General features: G+C 37.0%; 3 protein-coding genes across 3 annotated transcripts; 2 read left to right on the top strand and 1 right to left on the bottom strand.

The window, feature by feature from the left end:
* Positions 1–10,813: 10,813 nt before the first annotated feature.
* On the top strand, positions 10,814–12,233 carry LOC9304054 (protein DOG1-like 1). The gene is made up of 2 exons (XM_002869983.2): positions 10,814–11,260; positions 11,469–12,233. Exons 1-2 carry the CDS (start codon positions 10,885–10,887, stop codon positions 11,933–11,935), a joined length of 843 nt encoding a protein of 280 aa, XP_002870029.1. The 5' UTR covers positions 10,814–10,884; the 3' UTR covers positions 11,936–12,233.
* A 3,034-nt stretch (positions 12,234–15,267) lies between these two features.
* On the bottom strand, positions 15,268–18,193 carry LOC9306100 (leucine-rich repeat extensin-like protein 5). The gene has a single exon (XM_021018764.1). It carries the CDS (start codon positions 18,063–18,065, stop codon positions 15,723–15,725), a length of 2,343 nt encoding a protein of 780 aa, XP_020874423.1. The 5' UTR covers positions 18,066–18,193; the 3' UTR covers positions 15,268–15,722.
* Positions 18,194–21,809: 3,616 nt separating this feature from the next.
* On the top strand, positions 21,810–23,154 carry LOC9306099 (protein DOG1-like 2). Its single transcript, XM_002869982.2, has one exon. It carries the CDS (start codon positions 22,287–22,289, stop codon positions 23,094–23,096), a length of 810 nt encoding a protein of 269 aa, XP_002870028.2. The 5' UTR covers positions 21,810–22,286; the 3' UTR covers positions 23,097–23,154.
* Positions 23,155–23,937: the final 783 nt, after the last annotated feature.

Here is a 23,937-nt window from a genome sequence, read left to right as displayed (position 1 = left end):
TTTTTTAAAATGTTCTAAATTAAAATCTTTTAAATTTTTATTGTAGTATGTAAAATTATGAATTTTAAAAAATATATATATATATGAAATTAAATATAAATATTCAAATAGTTATAAGGATCATAACTCATTTCATCGTATAATACATTATATTTAACCCCCCGCCTATTATAAATATTTGTTTCAAAAAATCAAATTAGAGTATTTATATTTCTTAACTTTTTGATCTATTAAGTATTGATGATTTTAAAAAAGGAATATATTACTCAAATATGATTTTTTGACCCGTTAAATTTGTTCTTTCATACATTGAACAATTTATATTCGTTTTTAAAAATTCAAATCTTTGTATATGCAGAAAATTTTTACTTTTTTTATTATGTAGATGATATAATAATTTATTTATTTTATAGAAATAGAATAATATAAAGATGAGAGGTGAAGTATAATGATTAATAACAAATTAATGTGATAAGTTAGATATCAAAAAATTAATTGGTCATTCTTTTTAAAAAAATTAATAATAGATTTTCGTTTTTATAATTAAATTAAATTAATTAAATTGCATAAAATAATATTTGACTTGTTTATCCTTAATGTGTTGAATTAATTTACTCTATAAAATTTTATTTGTAATGGCATTCTTAAGTAAATTCTTACAAAAGGAAAGGTTAGTTAAGGGTATCTTATAAAGTGTACTTCCCAAATAATAGTATAGAATATATATATTGATCAGAAAAATTTACAAGACATTATTACAAGCCATATGTTAAATTTTTTGATCTAAGCTAGGTTGACTACAAAAAACCATGTCAACAGGGCAAAAATCCAGACAATAGGAAACCACACTAGTACAGATCAGCACCATTTCACTGATAAAGTCATAAAGATGTCATATAGCCAAGCCGAGTGACCAACCTGAACAGAAGAGTGACATAGATTATTTTTCAAGACGCTTTGTGCAATGAAAAACGGACCTCTATTGGTGGCTCTAACTTCTATATATTTTTTTTTATTTTATTGACCACCGATATATAGTTTACAAAAGTAGTTTAACTAAGTTTAGGCCAACAATAGCTATTCCAATAAAAACTCTTCCAAATTCTAAATTATGAAACTCTTGTTGTTCTAACTACACAAGATTAATTAACCGAAAAAAGGATAATCCACTAGTTCATATATTTTTGTTAGAAATCAGGGACAATATCCCAGTTTTATTTTTGACGAAATTTAGGTTTTTATTTAGTATTGTCTTTTTTTTTTTGTCGTCTTTAATAAAATGCAAAACCAGAGTTTACAAAAGCAGAGTAAAATGAAACAGGGGAAAGCAACAAAAACAGGGGAAGACGTAATACACTAGACTCATCTTCGACCTCGCCGTTCACTTTCAATCCGATTATGTAACCAAGCCGGACCGCCGCGTGCTAAATATGATGTGAATCGTCCTTCTCGAGTAACACTACAAGCAATATCCTTGGCCAAAGAGTTGGCTTTCGGTGAAGAGAGGTGAAAACTAACCTCCCCCATCACCCGTATTACTTGTTGAATTTTGATGATCTGAGAACGATATTTAGGATACGCTTCCGGAGAAGTTAACGCATCAATGGCCGCACGACTGTCTGACCATACTTCACAAGAAACAATCCGCAACTCCTTTAAACTCCGAAGACACCAAAGTATAACTTGAAGTTCCGCAGCTAATCGATTCACCATTGGGAGAAAAGCATCCCGAGCGTGAAAGACTGCATCACCCTCATGATTTCGTAGGATCCAAGCTCCTCCTATGTGGAATGAATCCGTGAGCCATGAGGAATGTAGATTACATTTAAGCTTACCTGTCGCCGGCTTAGTCCAGAATCTTTCACCAATAACTTGTCGCTGCAAACTTTGAGAGTGTTCCTGTTGAGAGAGAGCTTGTTGCTGCAACCATTCCTTTGCTTCCTCCAAAGCCTTGGCTACTACAAAATGTGGAGAATTTGTCTTTGCCGCATATAAGGTGGAGTTTCTCGCCTTCCAAATCTCCCAAACCAACCAGGGAATAGCCTCTCTCAACTCTCTATCGATATCTTGTTTTTCCATTAGATTTAAAATATACTCAACCTGTTCATGAATGGACAACGTCGAACCCTGGGACCACCTAGGAAGGCCTGTGATGAGCCAGACATTTTGAGCCAAGGTGCAATCAAACAAGACATGAGAAATTGTTTCATTCCCATTTCCACAAAGTTGGCAGCCCGGGTTAACAGCAACGCCATGAGTTCGCAAACAATCTGCAATTGCCAAAGCACCAGATAATGCTCTCCAGAGAAATAATCTAATTTTTGGAGCAGTGGCAATCTTCCAGACTCTTTCTTTGGTCTTATTAATGGCTTGAGCGTCCGCCGTTACAATCTCCAGTAAACTTGCTTCCCTTGTTAGAACCCAATTACCACTCTTGACTGAATACTTGCCATTCTTTGTGTAAGCCCATACACATCTATCCGGTACACTAACCTCTGGAGGGAATGATCTAATGTGGGTGACATCATCGGGAGGAAACAGTTCCGCAAGCCTTAGAACATTCCATTCACCTTGTGTTGTTATCAAGGAAGATACCTTAAGATTCAAATCCATCATTAGATCTTTGTTTATCGGTCTTCTAGGAAAAGTGTCTAAGATCCATTTATCTACCCACACGCTAGTGTTCTGGCCATCTCCAATGGTCTTCATGAGACCTCTTTCAAGAAGTTCTCGGCCGAATAAAATACTTCTCCATGCATAAGAGGGTCTATAGCCAATCTTAGCTTCCAAGAAACTCTTATTCGAGAAATATTTAGCCTTGTATACTCTAGAGAGCAGTGACTGCGGGTCATCAAGGAGGCGCCAAGCTTGCTTCGCTAGGAGGGCTTGGTTAAAACGACCTATATCTCTAAACCCCAAGCCACCATTTGTCTTAGACTTGCAGATTTTTTCCCAAGAAACCCAATGCATCTTATGTTTGTCTTCACTCGCATTCCACCAAAAGCTTGACATCGCACTTGTAATTTGCTGACATTGATACTTCGTCAAACGAAAACAAGACATAGCATAGACCGGTAATGCTAAAGCCACAGATTTAATAAGAACTTCCTTCCCTCCCAATGAAAGAGTTTTCTCATACCATCCGCTCAATCTTGATTTCAAGCGATCACTAATATACCCAAGAAGTGCGCTCTTTGATCCACTAAAGCATTCCGGGAGACCTAAGTATTTACCAGTACCACCTTCCTGCTCAATACCGGTAAAATCACGTATGAGCTGCTTCATATATGGGTCAAGCTTCCTCCCAAACGTTATAGCAGATTTATTAAAATTGATCATTTGCCCTGATGCTTTTTCATAGAGTAAGAGACAACGCTTAAATTCAGAGCATTCTTTGAAGGTAGCTTGGCAAAGAAACAAACTGTCATCCGCAAATAGAAGGTGTTGAATCGACGGGCAGCTTGGTGTTAGACGCATTCCTGTTAATCGGCCTTCAAGTTCAGACTTATTCATTATATGTACTAACGCTTCAGCACATAGAATGAAAAGAAATGGTGAAAGCGGGTCTCCCTGACGGATACCTCTTTCTGGTTTAATAAAACCATAAGAGGAGCCATTGAGGAGTACCGAATAGGAGACCGATTTAACGCAGCTCATTATCCATTGTATCCAGGTAATATTAAAACCAAGCCGGAGAAGCAACTCTTCTAAGAAATTCCATTCCACTCTATCATAAGCCTTTGACATATCGGTTTTGATGGCTATGAAATCCTCGTCACAATGTGCATTTGTTTTCAACGCATGGACCATTTCGTGGGCTAGTAGGATATTATCAGAGATGAGTCTTCCAGAGACAAAGGCGCCTTGAGTTGCTGAGATTAAACTAGGTAGAAAAACCTTAAGGCGCGCACATAAAACCTTCGATACAATCTTATAAATCACCGAACATAAGCTTATAGGCCGTAAATCAGTCATTCTTGAAGGATTAACCTTTTTTTGGGATCAAACAAATCTGTGTAAAGTTCCATTCAGAAGGAAGTATACCAGATTGAAAAAATTGTTGCACCTCTTCAACCACTTGCGGGCCAACAATGTCCCAATATGTTTGATAAAAATGAGCTGATATGCCATCCGCCCCAGGAGTACTGTCACCTCTAATGCTAAATACTGCTTTCTTGATTTCTTCACTTGTCACCAGTTTGGTTAACTCTCTGTTCATACTCTCCGTAACTCTTGGTGTCATGCCATCCAAGGCTTCCAAAATAAGAGCCGGGTTAGAGCTTGCGAACATTTTCCTAAAATACTCAACCGCTATCTCTCCTTTTGATCCCTCCGTGAACTGCTCCGTATCATTGTCATCAAATAAGGAGAGAATCCAGTTCTGTACTCGTCTTCTTTGAACACTTCCATGGAAAAATTTTGTGTTCCGGTCACCATCCCGCAGCCATTTTTCCTTACTACGAAGTTTCCAATACAACTCTTCTTCCCTGTAAGCCTCAGCTAAACTCCACTTAAGCGATCGCATTAAACCGTGATGGGGTTGCAGCTTCATACCTTCGTTATCTAACTGATTCCGGAGGTGTTTAATTTTGTCCTTAGAGTTTTGAGAAGAGTTGCGTTTCCATTTCGAGATGAGCTTCCTACATTCGGAGATGCGATGCAAAACATCGTTCTGGCCTACAATGCCTTCCTTATTCCATCCTTCTTTTATTATATTTAAGAGGTCCGGTTTAGACGTCCATCTTTTATCAAACATAAACCGGCCCGTTCTAGAAATATTTTCACTCACAAATCTGAGAAATAAAGGACGGTGATCTGACCCGATACGCTCTAGGAATTCAGCTTGAACCCGTGGGAATAGGTGAAACCAAGCTTCATTTCCAAGTGCTCTATTCAAACAACATTGTACCCATTGATTATTGCGATCTCCAGCCCATGAGAACTTATTACCAATACTTGGAACCTCCCGTAGACGACAATCATTTATCATATTCCGAAAAGGAAAGAATGATGATTCCGCCCGTGCTGGTCCACCAAGTTTTTCTGTGTTATTAAGAATTTCATTCAAATCTCCCAACACCAACCAAGGATCATCTCTAGAAACTCCAATATCAATTAAACTATTCCATACTCCTTGTCTTAAATGAGTAGCAGGATCACCATAGACACAAGAAACAAAAAAATGTTGTGATCCAAGCTTAACTCGTACATCAATGATCCTATGATCCGAACTAATAACATCAACTTCATACGCTGTCTTCCAAAATAGTGCTAATCCACCACCTAAGCCGATAGGATCGACAATATAAGAGTGTTCATAGCCCATCCATTGTTGAATCTTCTTCACGTGATTGCTGGAGGTTTTGGTCTCCAGGAGGAACAAGAAATCCGGAAAATGCTCACGCCGCATTTCCTTCAAGGTAGGAATTGTCAAGGTGCCCCCCAAGCCTTGACAATTCCAGCTCATAAAACTCATACTTGCTGCGGCGGTTCCTCATACGGAACCACCTTAGCTTCATCGCACTTGGCGAGTTTTGATGAGTTTGCGGCTTCATCAGTAGCCTTTCGCTTGTACACCATGGTGACTTCAGTATTCTTTCCTTCTTGAGATACTAATTGACCTGAGGCCTTTGCACGAGCTTGAGCCTTCCTCTTCCATTGATTAGGACGCCTCCTAGTCTTAGTAAGTTTAGCTTTGGTTCCGGATGGGCTAGGTGCAGAACCAGCCCGAAACACCGTAGAACCGCAAGAATTCTCCGAGGCCGTAGTAAAGGAATTGGAAGCAGAAAGTCTTGCTACTGATTCATTGTCTTGTTTCTTTCCAGTGGCTTCCACTCGAGTTGAGCTCACAATAGCTATTGAGTTGTCGCTTGAATGTTGAAAATCAAACACTAAACCTTTCCCTTTATTCATGTCAGTTGTAACCCGTGCAGGAGCTTCCAACCGTAGAAGAGTCTTTTGACCTTGAATATCATTCTCGAGACCCCAAACTGATTGGCGGACTCTCTCAATTCGAATCTTCTTCTCCTGTTGATCAACAACCGATAAATACGGCCTCATCTCATCAAGCACTTCCTTAGCGATTTTTGGTTTCCCCGATACTAGATCAATTCCAACATCATCATCCGTGAGCACTCCAAACAAGGGATCATCTTTGCTGATTTTAGGAATTAAGCGACTCGGAATAATGTTCGCAGCCTTAACTTCACCCGTAGCAATTACTTGCCGGTTTGAAGGATTAAAGGGACAGCGTTCCTTGTCATGAGTAAGGCGCAAGCATTGGTAACATCTCTTCCTGATTCGTTCATACTCGATTCCAATGCTCATTATCTCCCCCGTCGGAAGTTGGAGATCCCTGCAGTTCTTCAATGGTCTGTTAATGTCAAACAAAACACGTACCCGGACATAACCTCTGCTTCTCGGCTTTAGGGGATCAAAGGCCACATCTGTTACTTGGCCGATGTGTTCAGCAAAATCTTTGATTGTTTCTTCAGTATTATAGTTAATCGGAATGTTTCGTAACCTGATCCAAATCGGAATGATCTTTAGGTAATCATCCGGCGGGTTCTCAATCCATCTCTCCAAAGTCATACTCCAGTCATTAAAGGTCCAGGCTCCGGCTTCTAGAATCGTCAACAAGTCTGATTCTGAATCAAAGATGAACTGGAATTTGTCGTTTGGTAGAGCGATACCTCTTGCTCTGTTATTAACTCGCCACAGACGTGGCATCTCATGTATCAAACTTGACATCTTTTGATTTTCGGGACATAGAAGCTTCCCTATGATACTGCATCCATTCCGCACCGTAGAGCTATACTTAGGGTGGTTTTTCAGAACTATTGGTTTGTCATCTTCCAGTGTCATCTCTTGTAAGGCTTTGTCCAAGGCAAACTCCATACGTAAGACACACACAGACTAAAATTCTCCTCTGTAGCTACTTCAAAAATCAAGGGTTTAAAGGTTTGAAGCAAGCTGCGGCGGAGATTGTCAAAAGTAGGTTAAAAACCTCCAACGAAGGTGAATATTCCTTAAAAATACGACTCTAACAAGAAGATCTTCCCAAAATCCGGCGAAAAATGGAAATATTCCCGGTGACTTAAGCCTTATGTGACTAAGGTTGAAACCCTCTAACTCGTCTAGAGGTGCCTAAGCAAAAACCCTTTTTTTTCCTCTATCTTTATTAAGTTTTTCATTCCAAATTTCATTATTTAGTATTGTCTAGATCAGTTTTTAGATTGGTGACTTTAGTATTCAAGTTAGACTCGGTTCCGAAATCAGTTCAAATATTTCCGTTTATAAATAAACCGTTTTTTATTCTCTGCTTTATTTTTATTTGAACTTTGTTAGTCTTTTGCATTTAATTTATTACAAATCATATCTAATTATATTTGTCAGATTGAGTAGTTATATGAACCAATATTATATATGGACCTTGATAATGCAATATAATTCGATTTTGACAGAAAAAAATATATATGTATTTTTACTTTTTTAGTAAACTAGTTTTGTTTTTTTGAAAATCGACGCCTTAAACTAGTAAGTGTTAAGGGAGAAATTGGGCATCCCAATTTCGGCCCAAAAGCCCAAATGTCCAAAACCCAAACCCATTTGGAAGAGAATAGTCTCGAAACAGAAGCCCAGAAAACTAGGCCGCCCACTCGAGATAACCGCCTGTCAACGAGGACATGTCATCGGGTCGAAGGGAAGATTCAACAAAATCCTCCAAAAGACACCCTACACTGTACACTATAAATACGAGGCGTAAGATCCTGTCACATCCGTCCGAAAATAACGCTGACACGCAGAGAGTACACTGAGATCGTCCGGAATCTCTTGAGATCGTCCATAAGCGCTACATGATCGTCACAACACCCCTAGGTCGCAAGAAATCGCCTCGTCTCCTCTGACATTCAGTTCGTCTTCAAACTTTACTCAGTCTTTTCACATCGAGATCGTTTCTTGTAATTCGCCTGTTCAAGCTTGTTTGGGTTCGTTTTATAAAGGAGATTCTTTTTACTTTCCTAGAGATCCATATTTCCGTACTTGTGTGATTCGTGCATCAACCGATATATAGTTTACAAAAGTAGTTTAACTAATATTAGGCTTTTTTTAACAATAGCAATTCCAATAAAAACTCTTCCAAATTCTAAATGATGAAATTCTTGTTGTTCTAATTCTGCAAGATTAATTAACCGAAAAAAGGATAATCCACTAGTTCATATGTTTTTGTTAGAAATCAGGGACAATATCCGAGTTTTATTTTTGAGAAAATTTAGGTTTTTATTTAGTGTTATCTAGATCAGTTTTTAGGTTGGTGATCTTAGGGCATCATCAATGGGGGATCATGTGAGGGTGTTCTTATAGAGAATATAATGTTAAAATAATGTAAGATCATGTGTTTAGATCTTTTGTTTAGAAGTTGATTAGTGGGAGAACATGTGTAAGATCTTAAGACTTAATAATATAATAATCTAAATTAAATTAAGATTTTACAATTATTAAAACATTTAAAAATAACATATAAATTGCAAATGCCAAATTTATGAAAAACTGAAAATAAAAGTGAAAATACAATACTAAATATTTATGAAAAAAACATTAAAAATATAAATAACAATAAACAAACAAACATATTACTTAATAAAAGCACAAAAACATTTTATCTAATTAATACATAGTTTATTATCCAAATTTATTCCAAATATGTTGAATATTCCAACCAATGCCCAAATGCCACGTCACCCCGCAACACCCACAAGAACAGATCCAGGTCAAGAGCCCAGTTCCTGATCTTAAGCCCATTGACCCATTTTTTTGGATTTAAATAATGCTTAGATCAGGGGGGGTGATCCCCCAATGCAGATGGTCTTAGTGTTGAAGTTAAATTCGGTTCCCAAATCAGTTCAAATATTTTCCGTTTATAAACAAACCGTTTTTTTATTCTTTGTTTTATTTAAATTTTGTTCGTTTATAAATAAACCTATGTAAAATAAAATAAAATTAGACGTACTCAAATATTTTTCACGTTTAATTTTACTTCGATTTGAGCCAAAAGAAAAAGGATTTGATTTCTTTTTGTTTGGATATGAAAATCACGTGTGTGCATGAGTGACAGAGTACGTCAAGTGATAGCAATAACAGGAAAACGAGACACGTATGGCACGTGTCGACGAGCCTACACGAAAACTCATGAAGGGAAGCGTTCACGATGTACGTGTACGTTCACGATAGACGCAGCTTTTCTGTACCAAATTTATCCTTGAATAGTTCTTCTTGTTTATGCTTCTGTAATTTTTAAATGACGTTCCACTTTTATCCACATAATCTTTTTTTCATTCTTATTTTGGCAGTTTTTAAGAAATAAACGAAGAAAGAAGAGATTTTTAACAACAAAAAAATGTATCCGACCAAAAAAAAACAACAAAAAAATTTAGTGGAGAGAGCAAATGAGTCGGTGAGTACAAAGAGACAAGTGAGAACTAACAACATGACAAAGAGAGAACATAGGAGATGCTCAGTGTAGGTGTAGCGTAAGCCTACAATATTAACTTTCAATAACCCTTTTATTTAATTTCTCAATGTATTTGGTAGCTCGGCGAGTTATTTAAACGGTTAAAACCATTAAGAGCGTTGAATTAATGGGAATAATTTTTAAAATACCATATTTTTAAGTTTTAATGTCAAAAATGCCACTATTAATTGATAATCTAAAAATACTACTAAAATTCTGTTTTCTAAAAAAATTACGAACATAAAATCTGATTTTCAAAACTTCAGAATTAAATTTTTAGGTTTAAGTTAACTATTTTAAATTTAAGATGTAGTTTTTAAGAGTAGTGTGTAAGATTTCTGATGTAGTTTTGAAGATTTAAAGTTAAATTTTAATTTTTTGATATTTTTTTAAAAGAAGAAATTTAAGTGGTATTTTTTTAGAAAACAGTCTTCTCGTCTATTATATGCTCTTTAATTATCAGTTTAAAACTTATACATGTATTCTATTCCATTGATAATTTATACATGTATAAATTATTCCATTTGATAATTTATAGAGAGAAGAGTAGACGACCAGATATTTACTGCTAATTATCAAATGGAATATAAACTTCGGTAACTTAGGGGAAGAGGTTTACTCTATTCCGACAAAAAATGATGACTGTTTGTAGAGAGAAGCGTATACTACCAAATATTTACTTTATTTAAGTAAAATATCACAAATAAACTGATTTTAATAAACCGACCAAATGTAATCAAATGTAGTTTCCGAAAACGACAAGTCCTCTTCCGTGCATGATTTTTTTTTTTTTTGGCTTTTTACATCGGCATTTATTTCTAACTTCCTAAACATAAAAATAGTCATAAAACGTTTTTTTTTTGCCGTCTAGATTTATTATTAATTGCAAATTATGAGAACTGTTACATAGACGATTCTACAACTGACAATTTCTACCGATCCTTAGTAGATCCACGACAGACTACACTTCCTTCTTCATGATTTTGATGAATACCTTCAATGATCCACGACCTAGCGACACTTCCTTCTCTGCGTAGAATCCTGGCGCACGGCTATAATTGTACATCGCTGGAGATCTCCTGCACACTTGCCTCCATTAATCTGCAAATTTGTTAATAAATCGCAATATCTGGGACTCGAACCCCAGACCTCTTAGTGTAGAAGCATTAATCAACCTTTGGTCAACCAATGGGCCAAAGGGGCTTCCACAATCATAAAACGTTAAGTATATTATATAATATATATATATATATATATATATATATATATATATATATGTTAATTGCAAGTTTCGTACCGGTGCATAATCTGAAACTATATAAACCGGACAAACCGAAGCATAGAGATTACAAAACCCCAAGAAGAAGAAAAAAATGGAGAATCCAAGCTCAGACACAGAAAAACTTCAACAAGATTGTTATAACGAATGGATGAGTTTACAAGCAAAACGCATGACTGAGCTTAAAGAAGCTTTATCCACCGGTGAAAAAGACGATGACAAGCTTCGAGATTTGATACGAACAGCGATAAAAGATTTTGAAGACTACGCCGGAAAACGGTCGGAACATTCCTGTCGATTTAGTTCAAACTATTTCGCTCCGAAATGGAACACTTGTCTTGAAAACGCACTTCTTTGGATGGGAGGTTGTCGTCCCTCTTCGTTTATACGACTCGTATACGCCATGTGTGGGTCTCAAACCGAGCACCGTTTAAGCAACTTCTTCAATAACACCAATGAAGACATCCACGGTAAGTCAGAGTAGCTAATTAAGTCTCTTTGAAAGCAAAGCTGAAATTGCGTTTTAGAGTCCAAAAAAGGTCACTTTCTATCTTCATGCAAATTTAAACTAAAACAATATTATAACAGACGTACGTAGTCTGTGACTATTATAAAGTGATAAAAACATTTTATCAAATAAATTAAAGTCAAAAATCATATTACGCAAACGTCGTATAGGTCTAAGCATGGCTTTGGGTGAGACACGTGGTGGAATCGGAGCAGGAGAGTCTATGAGTGATCTTACGGCTGAACAGATAATCAAGATCAACGAGCTCCATCTGAAAACAATAAAGGCAGAGAATAAGCTGACTAAACTGTCGGCAAGCTTACAAGAAGACACGGCGGATATGCCTATCGCCGTCGCAGCGTTTTACAAAGAAGTGATCGGACAAGCTGACATGGCGGTGGAGCGTGCGCTTGATAAGCATGAAGAGGATATGGCTGGTTTATTGGTTCAAGCGGAAAAGCTGAGGTTGACCACATTGACTAAAATCGTTGATATATTAACGGCAGGTCAAGCGGCGGAATTTCTTCTCGCCGGGAAAAAACTTCATTTGGCGATGCATGAGTGGGGAAGATCAAGAGAACATCGCCGCATTGAAGCTAGTGGTGGTGATACCATTGGAGAAGTTGCCCGAGAGTAATCGTTGTCGATTGGACTTTAGAAATATGTAAATAAGTAATATAACAATAACCAAGGTCGGACAGATCTTGGCAATTATATAGTGTGTATGATATATTAGAATTTTAGTTCAGAAAAATTTGTTTTGTTTTGTTTCATTACTAAAGGGGATGTATTGGAATTGTAGTTCATTTAGTGGGATTGTGGGCCGGGGGTTTATGGGCTTTTAATGAATAAAATGTTGTTTTATTAGAGATTTTAGGATATAATCACTATAATCTTCGGTTATTTTTAGAATTTCTAGTGATTTTTTAAAAATATATTTTGTCTTGTATTGAGTGAGTTATATGACTCGGATTCCATTACGTTACATGCATATATTTTTTATAACTCTGAATTCCCAATCCACTTGTGAATTGTGATCATACACATTTTTACGTAACATTTTTGTGGCGACCAAAAAAGTGACATAACATAGATGAGAAACTGACAAAAAAAGAGTTACTCGTCTTGTGACAATCGGCATGCAAGCAGATCTTTGTAACATAGATGAAAAGCTGACAAAAAAATAAGTTATCTTTTGTTTTAACCTTGTCATTTCCGTTGACCTTAAGTTTCCTACTGAGTTTGTAGGAAATTATTTGTTTTTTTTTTTAAGTTACAAAAATGATTTTTTTTTTCATTACACATTGACGCATGTGTATATATAAGAACCAAGTACAACTATTTACGATTTCTTTTTGTTGAATTTTTCATCTCAGCTCGTGATATGTTAATTTATATATAAGCTCGTGATATGTAGGTAGGCTAAGTCGAAAGATCGAGACCATAATGGTTAGAAGATCTCATATTAGAATTAGTGTTCCGGTTTTGTAGTGGTTAGAATGTCCCACATTTAAATTATGATATGAGCTCTCGAAGAGTTGTCTTAGAGCATCAATAAGAAATTCACTGGTACCTTAAATATAGTGTTTTATTCATTTTAATTATTTATTTAATTCTTAAATTATAAATCAAAGGTAGACCAATTAAATAATAACATCTGTCAAATAAGTATGTTAAAAACCAAAAAAAAAAAATTAAGTGAGAAGCATATCTCAACATCTCTCATATTTTTTTTATTATATTTATTTTTTAAATCATGAGAACTCCATCAAGAAATTCTTGATGGAGATGGTCTTACATACTTTGTTGTGGCAAGACAGTATGCGTTGCTATTATATAGGCGTTTGAAGTTCATAAACCAATACGAAATTAATAAAGAAGAAACAGAAAAATATATAGCTTCTAGTGCATCCAGTTCTGTAGTAAAAGCCAGAGCACTCTTTTGGTCTTCAAACCATTCGGATCTGATCAATGAGTTTGTTGCAAAAACGACTATACCTTAAATTTAAGCAATTCATCACTCCAATTTATAGCTTTCGAGACAAAGAGTATATACGAGTGTATTCAGGGACTTCTTTTTTCCTATCATGAATGAATGATAAAAATTGTGAAATTGAGCATACTATTAAAAACGAGTAGACTAAAAAGATTTAGAAAAAGTCCATTAGAAACGACCGAATATAGGCCATTCGTATTTTACAGCCCATATAACGCCTAACAACATCCATCCTTCTCAGCCCAATTTGTTTTTTTTTTTTTTTTAGGAAATGGTCAATATTCACCCCATATTCAAGTTATCCAGATAAATTGTCCGATCAATTATAGATTTTTTTTTTTTTTTTTTTTGAGTAAAACCAACCATAGAATTTATGTTTTAGAGGATTATATGTCGCTTTTCGACTTAGTTAATCAATATTACTCTCAATCACATCCTTTACTAGCTTATGCTTTCAACACGAATAGTACAAAAAAACTGAAACATTTCACGCATAATGTTTCTCTTTCGTGACATTGTCGGCAGGCAAGGTCAGTTCACACATTCAAACACTGGCAACACAGTTAAAAACTAGTCAATCGGTAAAATCAATCCATTTTTTTTTTGCAACTCATCGGTCAAATAACACCTAAAAAATTCAATTCCAACCAAGTTTATGTTCTACGACTGATTTAAATAGGCATAATTTTTCTCTAATATCCATCATCTCCTTGATAACAGATCCAACTTGAAGTGGCCTGCTCTTCTTAGAACTAGCTTTCCCTGGATTCTCTGGAGGATTTGGACTAACAGAAATCTCACTCTGTTTGAAGGGAAAAGTTTCTCGGCTCTGGAAACTGTGGAAAAGATCAGAGAAGACTTGAATGAGTGGATGGAGGCTCAAAAAGTTGAGTCTGAGGGTGAAGAACCGTCTGTGGTTGTGGTTGATAGGGATGGTCCTCAGGTGAATATTCTGGCTGCGGGTGTTTGGCGGCCTCCGGATGTGGGCTGGCTCAAATGTAACATTGGTGTGGCCTGGTCTAGGAGGAATAGAATTGCAGGGGGTGCATGGGTGGTTAGAGATGAAAAAGGAGTGGTTTTGTTGCATAGTCGTAAGGGTTTTCTCAATGTATATATGCAGCAAAATGGATGCCCAATTTGAGATTTTGATGTGGTGTATTGAAAGTATGAGGAGCCATAATCTGGGAAGAGTCATGTTTGTCTTACAAGCTGATGAACTGGTGGGTGCTGTGAATAGGCCTATGGCCTGGCCTTCCTTCTACTTTCATTCCTCGGAGGTTAGGGAACTTTTGAAAGGGATCATTGAATGGAAGTTGTCAAAGAAGTCTGTCCTTGCAAATAGAGGGGCGTATCTCATTGCTCAAACTGTCACTTCTGATCTAAGATTACATTCTTATGTAGCTTTAAGTCATCCTAGTTGGCTGAATCGTTTGTTTGAGGATGAGAGAGCTTTTGCCTCTTTTTGAACTGCAACGTCTTTGTCCCTGTTTGGATCATTGGTGGTGTATCCATTCTTTTGTATCGGCACTTAGGTTTTGTCAAAGGTACTAGGTTCGTAGATGTGGTAGAGAGATTTTTGTTTCTCTCTTTCTGTGGCAGGTATGGCTAGGTTTTTTGTAAAGTGCAGTCCACTATTTATCTAATATAATTCCAGATGACCAAAAAAAATAAGCATAATTTTTTTTGTATATAATAAATATTCTAACCTCATAATTATTCAGAAGTACAAATCTTTAATTGAAAGCGGCAATCAAGGATCCGATGGTGTAATAAATTCCAACAGCAAGTAGTCAGTCAGGTGGTGCTGGGCACATGTGACATTGGCCCTACTTTCCTTGCTTACGATGCGTTTTCTGCTGGACCGGATTCAATTTTGCTTTTACTTTATACCGGACACAAGATCCGTGCATGAACCAGAATAATTGAGAAAGAAAAATACATATATATATATTTTTTTTTTAACAAAAAACTTCTGATAGATCAATAATATAAATCTAGAAGACACAAAACATATACAAAAAGTTGCAGTAATGGAATATGGAAATCCAAAAAAGGATAGTTTAATAAGTATATAAGAAGAAGAAGACAAAAAAAAAACACAAAAATTTAAGCAATAATGACAATTATTAAATTATTTAAGAATACTAATAAGAAATATAAGGAGCATTAAGATTTTAATTACTCTATATAATACAACTTTTCCCTGCAAACCCCTAATTTCCTCCTCTTGATTTTTTATCACCGAAATAAATCTTTCGGAGAATACCCAACCACCGACACGTACCTCTCTCTCCAAGAAATGGGAAAACGACGCCGTGTACATGTTCCATCAATCTGATAAAGAGTTATTGACACGACACGACACCGTTTCGGCTTCGGGTTTTGGCATAAGTGGTGGGACCCCTTTGAGAACATTCTGAAAAAAGAATCAATAGAAGGGAGGCGGCGGAGGAGAAGCGTATGATATTCCGGGAATCGGCGGTAGTGGTCCTTCGTAGATTGGAGTTGGTGGTGGTGGGCTGTGGTGAATTACCGGTGGAGGTGGTGGGCTGTAGTGGACAGCCGGTGGTGGTGGAGGTGAATTGTAGTAGTAAACCGGTGGTGATGGTGGAGGACTGTAGTGCGCCGGTGTTGGTGGTGGTGGAGGATTGTAATGGACTGTTGGAGGTGGAGGCGGTGAGTATTCTATGCACGGTTGGGGTGATGGTGGCGGAGGGGGGTGTAGTGGCGTTGGTGGAGGTGGTGGAGGTGAGTGTGGTGGTGGTGAGCTGTAGTAGTAGGGGACTGGTGGTGGTGGTGAAAATTGAGGCGATGACGGCGAGTGAGGTGGAGGTGAAGGAGGGGGAGTGTAGTAAATTGGAGTTTGCGGTGGTGTTGGTGGTGATGGCTGCGGTGGATAGTATGTTTGCGGCGGAGGAGGTGGCGGCGATGGGAACGGAGAGTATGTCGGAGGTGGTGACGGTGATGTGGAAGGAGAGTATGGTGGAGGTGGTGATGGGGAAGGTGAGTAAGTTGGCGGTTGTGACGGAGGAGAGTACCCTGTAGGCGGCGGTGGAGGAGAGTAAGCCGGAGTAGGTGATGACGGCGGAGTTACAACGGGAGGACTAGGAACAACAGGCGGTGAAGGAGGACCAGGATACGGTGATGACGGGCCTAAACCTGGCGGACTGGGGATAATAGGCGGTGAAGGAGGACTAGGTGACGACGGCGGAGAAGGGCCTGTGAACGGTGGACTAGGAATAACAGGCGGTGAATGTTGACCAGGTGATATCGGAGTTGGCGGAGTTGATGGGGGAGACGGGAGAATGATTGGAGGATTAGATGGCGTAGAAGGAGGAGACGGGGCAGTGATCGGAGGACTAGGAGAAATAGACGGTGAAGGAGGAGAAACACCTGGAGATGGTGTAGTTGACGGAGGTGACGGGACAATAGACGGTGAAGGAGGAGAACCACCAGGAGATGGTGTTGTCGGCGGTGACGGGACAGTAGACGGCGAAGGAGGAGAACCACCTGGAGACGGAGTTGTCGGCGGTGACGGGACTACAACCGGAGGCCGAGTAGAACGGCCACATCCAAATGAACCACAATCCACCGGTGGAAGAGAAGAGAAAGCCGCACATTGTACCGGAGATCTCTGCGCAGGTCTCGACGGCAAACAATTCCGCCGATCATCAAACCCAGGCAAACCGAGACACACGGGTGGCTCTCCAGTGAAGAAATTGTAACTGAAAGTGAAATTCTCCAACCTCGGCAACTGACAAATACTCGCCGGAATCTTACCAGAGAATCTATTATGCGCCACATTTAACTGCTCCAACGAAACCATCCCGCCAATACTCGCCGGTAACGACCCAACCAGTTCGTTAAAACTGAAATCAAAAACCGTTACGTTTTTCAACCGTCCGATCTGCGGCGGTAAACAAGAATTAAACCCATTGTTCATAAAAATAATCTCTTCAAGATTCTTCATATCACCCAAACTCGTCGGAATACAACCGTGGAAATGATTATTCGCCACAACGATAACGGAAACCGGAGAATCTCCCAAATTATCCGGTAGCTCAAACCGGAACCGGTTATGGTTAATGAAAATCGCATCAAGATCTTTGCTGAAGAGCTCTCTAGGCACAGGTCCTTCGAACTCGTTAAACCTTAGATCCAGAAACTTCAACGACGGCAACTGGAGTACAACGGTAGGGAATATTCCGGCGAACCGGTTATTACTGAGATCAAGCTCGAATAAAAGCTTAAGCCGATTAAACCGATGCGGTACGGTTCCACAAAACCGGTTTGAATTAACATGAAACAAAGCGAGATCTGTTAACAAACCAAGCTCTTGAGGCAAATAACCAGCAATATCAGCGTGATTGAGATCTATCCCGGCGACGGTACGGATCCGGCGATTATCTAACGCCGGAGCACAGTAAACTCCGGTGTAACTGCAAACATCAGAACCGATCCAGTTTGTTGTGAAGTTGTTTGGATCAGAGAGAATAGCTTGTTTCCAAGCTTGAAGAGCTATGTAAGCATTTCGGAGACGTGGATTCTCGAAGACTAGAGATGGATCAACGACGACATTCTCGCCGCGGTCGCCGAGCTCGTCACGGAAGTAGAGAAGCTGACGTTGTGTGATTAGCCGGACTTGGTTGTCTGAGAGATCGCCATTGAAAGTGAGTGGAAGAGAGTGAGTGAGGCTTGTGAAGAAGAAGAACAATGTGAAAAGAAGAACAAAGATCTGAGACGTCTTCTTCATCATCATCTTCGTCTTCATTGCTCCACACAAGAAGACATCTGTGTGAAATGGCAGAGAATGGGAGATTTGAAGGAAGAAGAAGGGTATAATAAGAAATGTAAGGGAGAAAATGTTTTCCCTCTATGTGAAGAAGTAATGTGTGAAGAGGGAATAATTTTATAAGAGAGAGAGAGAGAGACAGGTCTTTGCACAGCTCAGCCCTATAATTCACTTATTATAACACTGTTTTAACACTTTCAAAAATATAATGTTAATTAATTGATGTGTGTCCATAAATTACCTAACAATTATATAAATGTAAGATCGACTTTTTTTGTTACCTTTTTGAACTAATCAATTACATACGTTACAAATTATACAATTGTTTAAAGATTTTGGTCAACACTTTTAACTTTTAAGCTTGGAGTAAAGACAATTTACATTGCTCTAGGCACTAGGTAGTTAATTTTGGTTTGCATCATTTCTACTTTTAACTATTCCAATTCTCTTCTTGCTAGATAGAAATTTGCATGGGAATATTGTTTGTTAAACCAAAGCCAATATAGTAAATGAATATCTTTTTCGTATTTTAAATAAATTTGAATCGAAATGAGCTCAATTTTTGGAACAGAACAAAAAGAAGAAGAAGAAATGAGCTCAATTAGCATTTTCTCCCACTTGACATGGATTATCATTATTGTTTAAGCCCATAAATTGAAATGTTGTTGGGCTTTGTATTTTACAGCTATAATAATGTCTAACAGTAAGATAAATGAATTAGTTGAAACTCGTAAGTCACGTGTATTCATTTTTTTCTTTTGAGGTGTCAATAATACTCACCAGTCGAACCATAAATAAAAGTTCAACAGTTAACTGTTCTTATGTCGGAATAGTCTTAAAACGACATGACCCACAGTAACAATATAACTTTAAATTATCTCTAATTCTATATATTGGACTGACAGAATATGACTTAAAACTTTCAGAGAGGGAAAGCGTTTGGTCTCCGCCGACTGAAATATTCCAGTAATAACCGTCCTGAGTGACTCGGGTTTTTGTCCGGTATCTTTCAGCTCCTTTAGTGGAGATGACCGGTTCGTGTTCAGCAAATCCTGCTTCCATGAGAAGTTTTGGCCATTTGTATCCTTGCTCGTAGTCGATCAGTTTTATACTGATTGCTTTGTTCTTTTCAGTTTTCTTTTTCAATAAATTTTAAAAGATCTGAGATGGTAATTAGTTTTAGGTGCTAGTTGCTTAAAATTAATTTCTGTCTTGTGTCTTTAGAAATTTCAATTTGCAGAAAATCTTTCAAGGGATTATGTATTGGGGTTGAAAGATTGAAGAATATTCCGATGCTTATTACGATTCCCTTATGCCGTGTCTTTTAAATGGAGCACCGTTAAGATTTATTTCGGTGGTAACTAGTAACAAGAATTCTTCATGCGATGTTTTGGCGATGTTTTCCTCACCGAATTCGGTGTTCGTCGGCGGCGAAGGTTGATGTCGGTACACTTCCGATGATTCTTCATCATGTGTTGCAGTTATAATCTCATGTCGACACCTGTATTGGATAGAGTCCAATGTCAAATATCTTTATGTCGTAGATGTTAATCTGGTAGGCTCTGTTGGGCCTCACTTTTATTTCTACATAAATCGTTGTAGACTTCAAAGTCTTGTTTCCCCTTTGGTGGATTAATAATATAATACACTTGAAAAAAGAAAAGACTGACAGAATATGAAAACAATAATGTTTATATTTACCATTGATGTTATTGCGATTGTCAATGCTAAGTTTTTGTATGTAGAAAGCCTAATACGTGTGATCTTTTAACTTTATCAATATATATTTGGATACATCTACTTTTAATTAGAATTCAAGTTTAGGTATTGTAGTAATTAGAAACCACTAATTAGGATAATTTAGTAATTTGCTTAGAAAAAGATTAGTTCTCAAAAACATTAATAATAAAGTGTAATTTTCAAAATTTCAAACAAAATCTTTGTATATTTTTACAAAATTCCTCAATAGGAATCTCGTCCAATATAAAATGAGCTTAAAGTAAATAGACTATTTATAAAACATTAGCCATCTTTGGATTTTTTTATATATATTTTTTTATAAACAAGTCATCTTTGGATTGCTAACCATAATTTACGGAATTCCCACAAAAGAAGATATTTTGTATGTCAATTTATAATGCGCCACTAGTATATTCGTATGCGCCCTTTTTGTCCGTTTCCGTGTAAAAAAGCAAAGATCCAGAAACCCAAGAGAGAAGACATCCAATTTAATAAAGGTTCCACGATTTCACCAAAACCCATCGTATCCATTTTTTTTTTTAACCCATATCGTATCTTGATTACACGTACTGTCGTATATGCATGCAGTTATAATTACAGCTTTTCACTCGAAGCACATTACACATATATATCATATTAAAAAAAAATTATGACAAGAAAATAAAATAAAAACAAATACACACATGCAACTATCCAGTGTATATAAGAATAAGACAATAGAGCTAGTAACGTTTAAATTTCGTCCACGAACTAACCAACGAAAAATAATAATACAGAAAGAGAGCAACTTCAACAAGGATGTTACTATGATTGGATGAGTGTACAAGCTAAACACATAGTTGGTCTCAAAGAAGCACTCACGAGTCATCGATCCAAAGACGATCACAAGCTTGAAGAAGTCGTTGATAAAATAAATCGTCAAATGACTTCCAAAAATACAACGAAAAACGATCCGAGCTCTCTCGCCGAAGCTGCTCAAGCTACTTTAATTTGCACGTGCGGAGGATGCAACCGCCGCAAGACGTACGTATATTAGATATATATTGTCTAAGTAGAGATGAGATCATGTCATGTGTCTTTATGTGTACAGGCATGATGCATGTATAAGCTTTTGCTTTTGTCTTATTACATAAGGATCGGAGTAACATTAGTTCCAAAGTGAAGAGACGCCTAATTCTTTGTGTACAGAGAAGTTTTTTTTGCCATGATTCTTTTGTTTATTTGGGTTTTTTTTTTTCATTGTCGGAGCTACGAAAATATTAGTTTATACCCTTGTTTGAAAAATCGCTAGGCGCTAGTCGGGCGCTCGGCATGGGCCTAGCGATTAATCGGAAAATCGGATTAAAATCGGGGATTAATCGGGGATTAGTTTTAGGGTTATTTTAATATTTTTAAAACATATTAATCCAATATTATTTTTAAAATTGCAGTAAACAAATAAAAATGTATTTTTGAGACAAATATTTATGATTTTTATTAAAATATGAACATAAATTATTGTAAAACATTACAAACTCCCAATTCAAATGATTGAATAACAAAAATAAAAAGTTTTTTTATACTGGCAATCTAAAAATAATCGGGGTATGTAAGATTAGGCGGGGAATAATCGGATTAGGCGGGGAATAATCGGATTAGGCGGAGAATAATCGGGTTACTGATTTTTTAGGGGATTAGTCATTAATCGAGGCGGACAGGGTAGGCCTAGCGATTAAGCGGGGAGTAATCGGGTCTAGGCGGGGATTTTTAGAACAGGGGTTTATACGTTGCATGCAAGATATAGATATAGATATGTTCTTTTGACCAACTTAAATAGATATCTTTTTTTTCCAACTTAATTTGTTTTGTTTTGATTTCATTGGTTTTCCATAAATTTTAAATGTAATGAGTACTTGTGAATAGGGGTGTCAATTTAATTAGGTTATTTTCTTTTGTTTTGATTCATTTCCCTAAATTTAATGTTTTTTTCTTTGCAACTTAATTTGTTTCGTTTTGTTTTGATTGGTGTTCCATAAATTTAAAATCGTCCCTTCGAATATATCACTCATGTTGTAATTCGATGGCCAACCATGGTTATAACAATCCACAAAAGAAGATATGATCTATATATCTCTAATTCATTTTTCAAAGTGAAGTATGTCCAAAACAATTTTGTCAGGCACTAGTATATATATGCATCCACGTTTTGTCCGTTTCCATATAAATAATCAAATATCCACAAACCAAGAGAGAAAACATCCAATTTAATCAAGGTTTAAAGCACGATTTCACAAAAGCCCACCGCGTAGTAGATTACACGTACCGCCATACATCCATCCCTTTAAACTACATCTGTATTAACCTAATCTACACATGTCTTATTAAGAAAATACAAAGACATGCACCGATCCAATGTATATAAGACCATAGGGGAATTACGTTTTAATAACTAACCTGCAGCAAAAAAACAATAAGAGAGATATGGAAAGATCTTCAAGTTATGGAGTTGAAAAACTTCAAGAACGATGTTACAATGAGTGGATGGGTTTACAAACTAAACACATAGAGGATCTCAAAGAAGCACTCATGTGTCAACAAAACAACGATCACAAAGTCGAAGACCTAGTTGGTAAAATCGTCAATGACTTCCAAACATATGCAAGAAAACGATCAGAGCTCTCGCACCGATGCTGCGCTAACTACTTTGCACCGTCATGGAACTCTCCTATAGAGAACAGTATGCTATGGATGGGAGGATGTCGTCCTTCTTCTTTCATTAGACTTATATACGCGCTTTGTGGATCCCAGGCCGAAACTCTGCTTACTCAAAATCTTCTTCATATCGATGAAAACTTTGACGTAAACCATGGTGGTTTCATGAGTGATCTTACCGCGACACAGCTTGAAAAAATCAATGAGTTGCATATGAAAGTAATAAAGAAAGAAGACAAGATTACGAAGACATCTGCGAATTTTCAAGACGATGTGGCGGATATGCCAATCGCGGATGTGGTGGTGCATGGTGATGCAGCGGTGGAGGATGCTTTGGATAAGCATGAAGAGGGTATGGCGGTTTTACTGGCGGAGGCTGATAAACTGAGGTTTGAGACGCTTAGGAAGATTGTGGAGGTTATGACTCCGGTTCAAGCGGCGGAGTTTTTGCTTGCCGGGAAAAGATTACACTTTTCGTTGCACGACCGGGGAAGAGCTAGAGCAGATGTTTGTGGAGGAGTAGGGGACGACGCCGTCGGAAGAGGCGGAGCGGGGAAGTCAGACAGAACCACTTGTTGAAGTGAGTGTGTGTATTTAGCATATAATATGTGTAATATTTGTCTAATTAGAGTGTAGACACGGGCAGGTCCGTGCCTATATTGTGAAAAAAGAAACGTTCGCTTCCGGCCAATTTTTTTCTTAAACAATTCAATGGCTCACTAATTTTTTTATATAGTAATTTAAGTCCAATTTTAGTATCCAAACATGATGTTGTAGATCAAATAGTTACTAAGTTTTATTTTAAGATAAGTAAATATTAAAAGTAACCATTAAATTTAGAATAATACATGGCCGATTGGTATCATAAGTTAATTGTGGATTTGAACTTTTTTACCGTTGATATTTCTTTGGCTGTTTTTTCTATTAAAATATAGGTTTAAAATGAGAAAAGTTTATTTAGTGATTTTATAAGAAAGAAATTAAAAAAATAATCATTTTAAATTAAAATTTTACTCTAGTTTTTGTTTATATAAGATAATGATATTTTTTGAAAATTTTGATTTAGAAGATATGAGATTTTTTTTAAATATCGCTTCCGTTCTCTAAATCTCTAGGCACGGCTCTGGACACGGGTCATGTTTAGTGTCTTCATGTGTATTGAGATGTTGCAAACATAAGCTTTTGTTTTTGTCTTATATATCGAATAACAAAAGCTACAAAAAAAATCAATAGAGGACTTTTTTTTTTATGAATACAAATAAGTCGTGATTGTTTCGCTCTAAATTCCTTGATTTTTTTTTGTTTTATTTGAATTATTTTTCTCACAATCAAATTACTAAATACTATATTTTTACATTTCATGCAAGATTAAAATTTGTTTTTTTTTTCTTTTCCCCTTGCCTACTTGATTTTTCATGTT

The sequence above is a fragment of the Arabidopsis lyrata genome (assembly GCF_000004255.2).
Source record: "Arabidopsis lyrata subsp. lyrata unplaced genomic scaffold ARALYscaffold_7, whole genome shotgun sequence".
NCBI classification, from domain to species: domain Eukaryota; kingdom Viridiplantae; phylum Streptophyta; class Magnoliopsida; order Brassicales; family Brassicaceae; genus Arabidopsis; species Arabidopsis lyrata.
This window is presented reverse-complemented; position numbering and strand designations above follow the sequence as displayed.

What these genes read in the sequence shown, in the direction of transcription:
- LOC9304054 (XM_002869983.2), top strand. Translation starts at nt 10,885, where the DNA reads ATGGAGAATCCAAGCTCAGACACAGAAAAACTTCAACAAGATTGTTAT. An exon ending in CACCAATGAAGACATCCACG is followed by an intron (nt 11,261 to 11,468) that starts GTAAGTCAGAGT and finishes AACGTCGTATAG; the next exon opens with GTCTAAGCATGGCTTTGGGT.
- LOC9306099 (XM_002869982.2), top strand. Translation starts at nt 22,287, where the DNA reads ATGGAAAGATCTTCAAGTTATGGAGTTGAAAAACTTCAAGAACGATGT.
- LOC9306100 (XM_021018764.1), bottom strand. Translation starts at nt 18,065, where the DNA reads ATGAAGACGAAGATGATGATGAAGAAGACGTCTCAGATCTTTGTTCTT.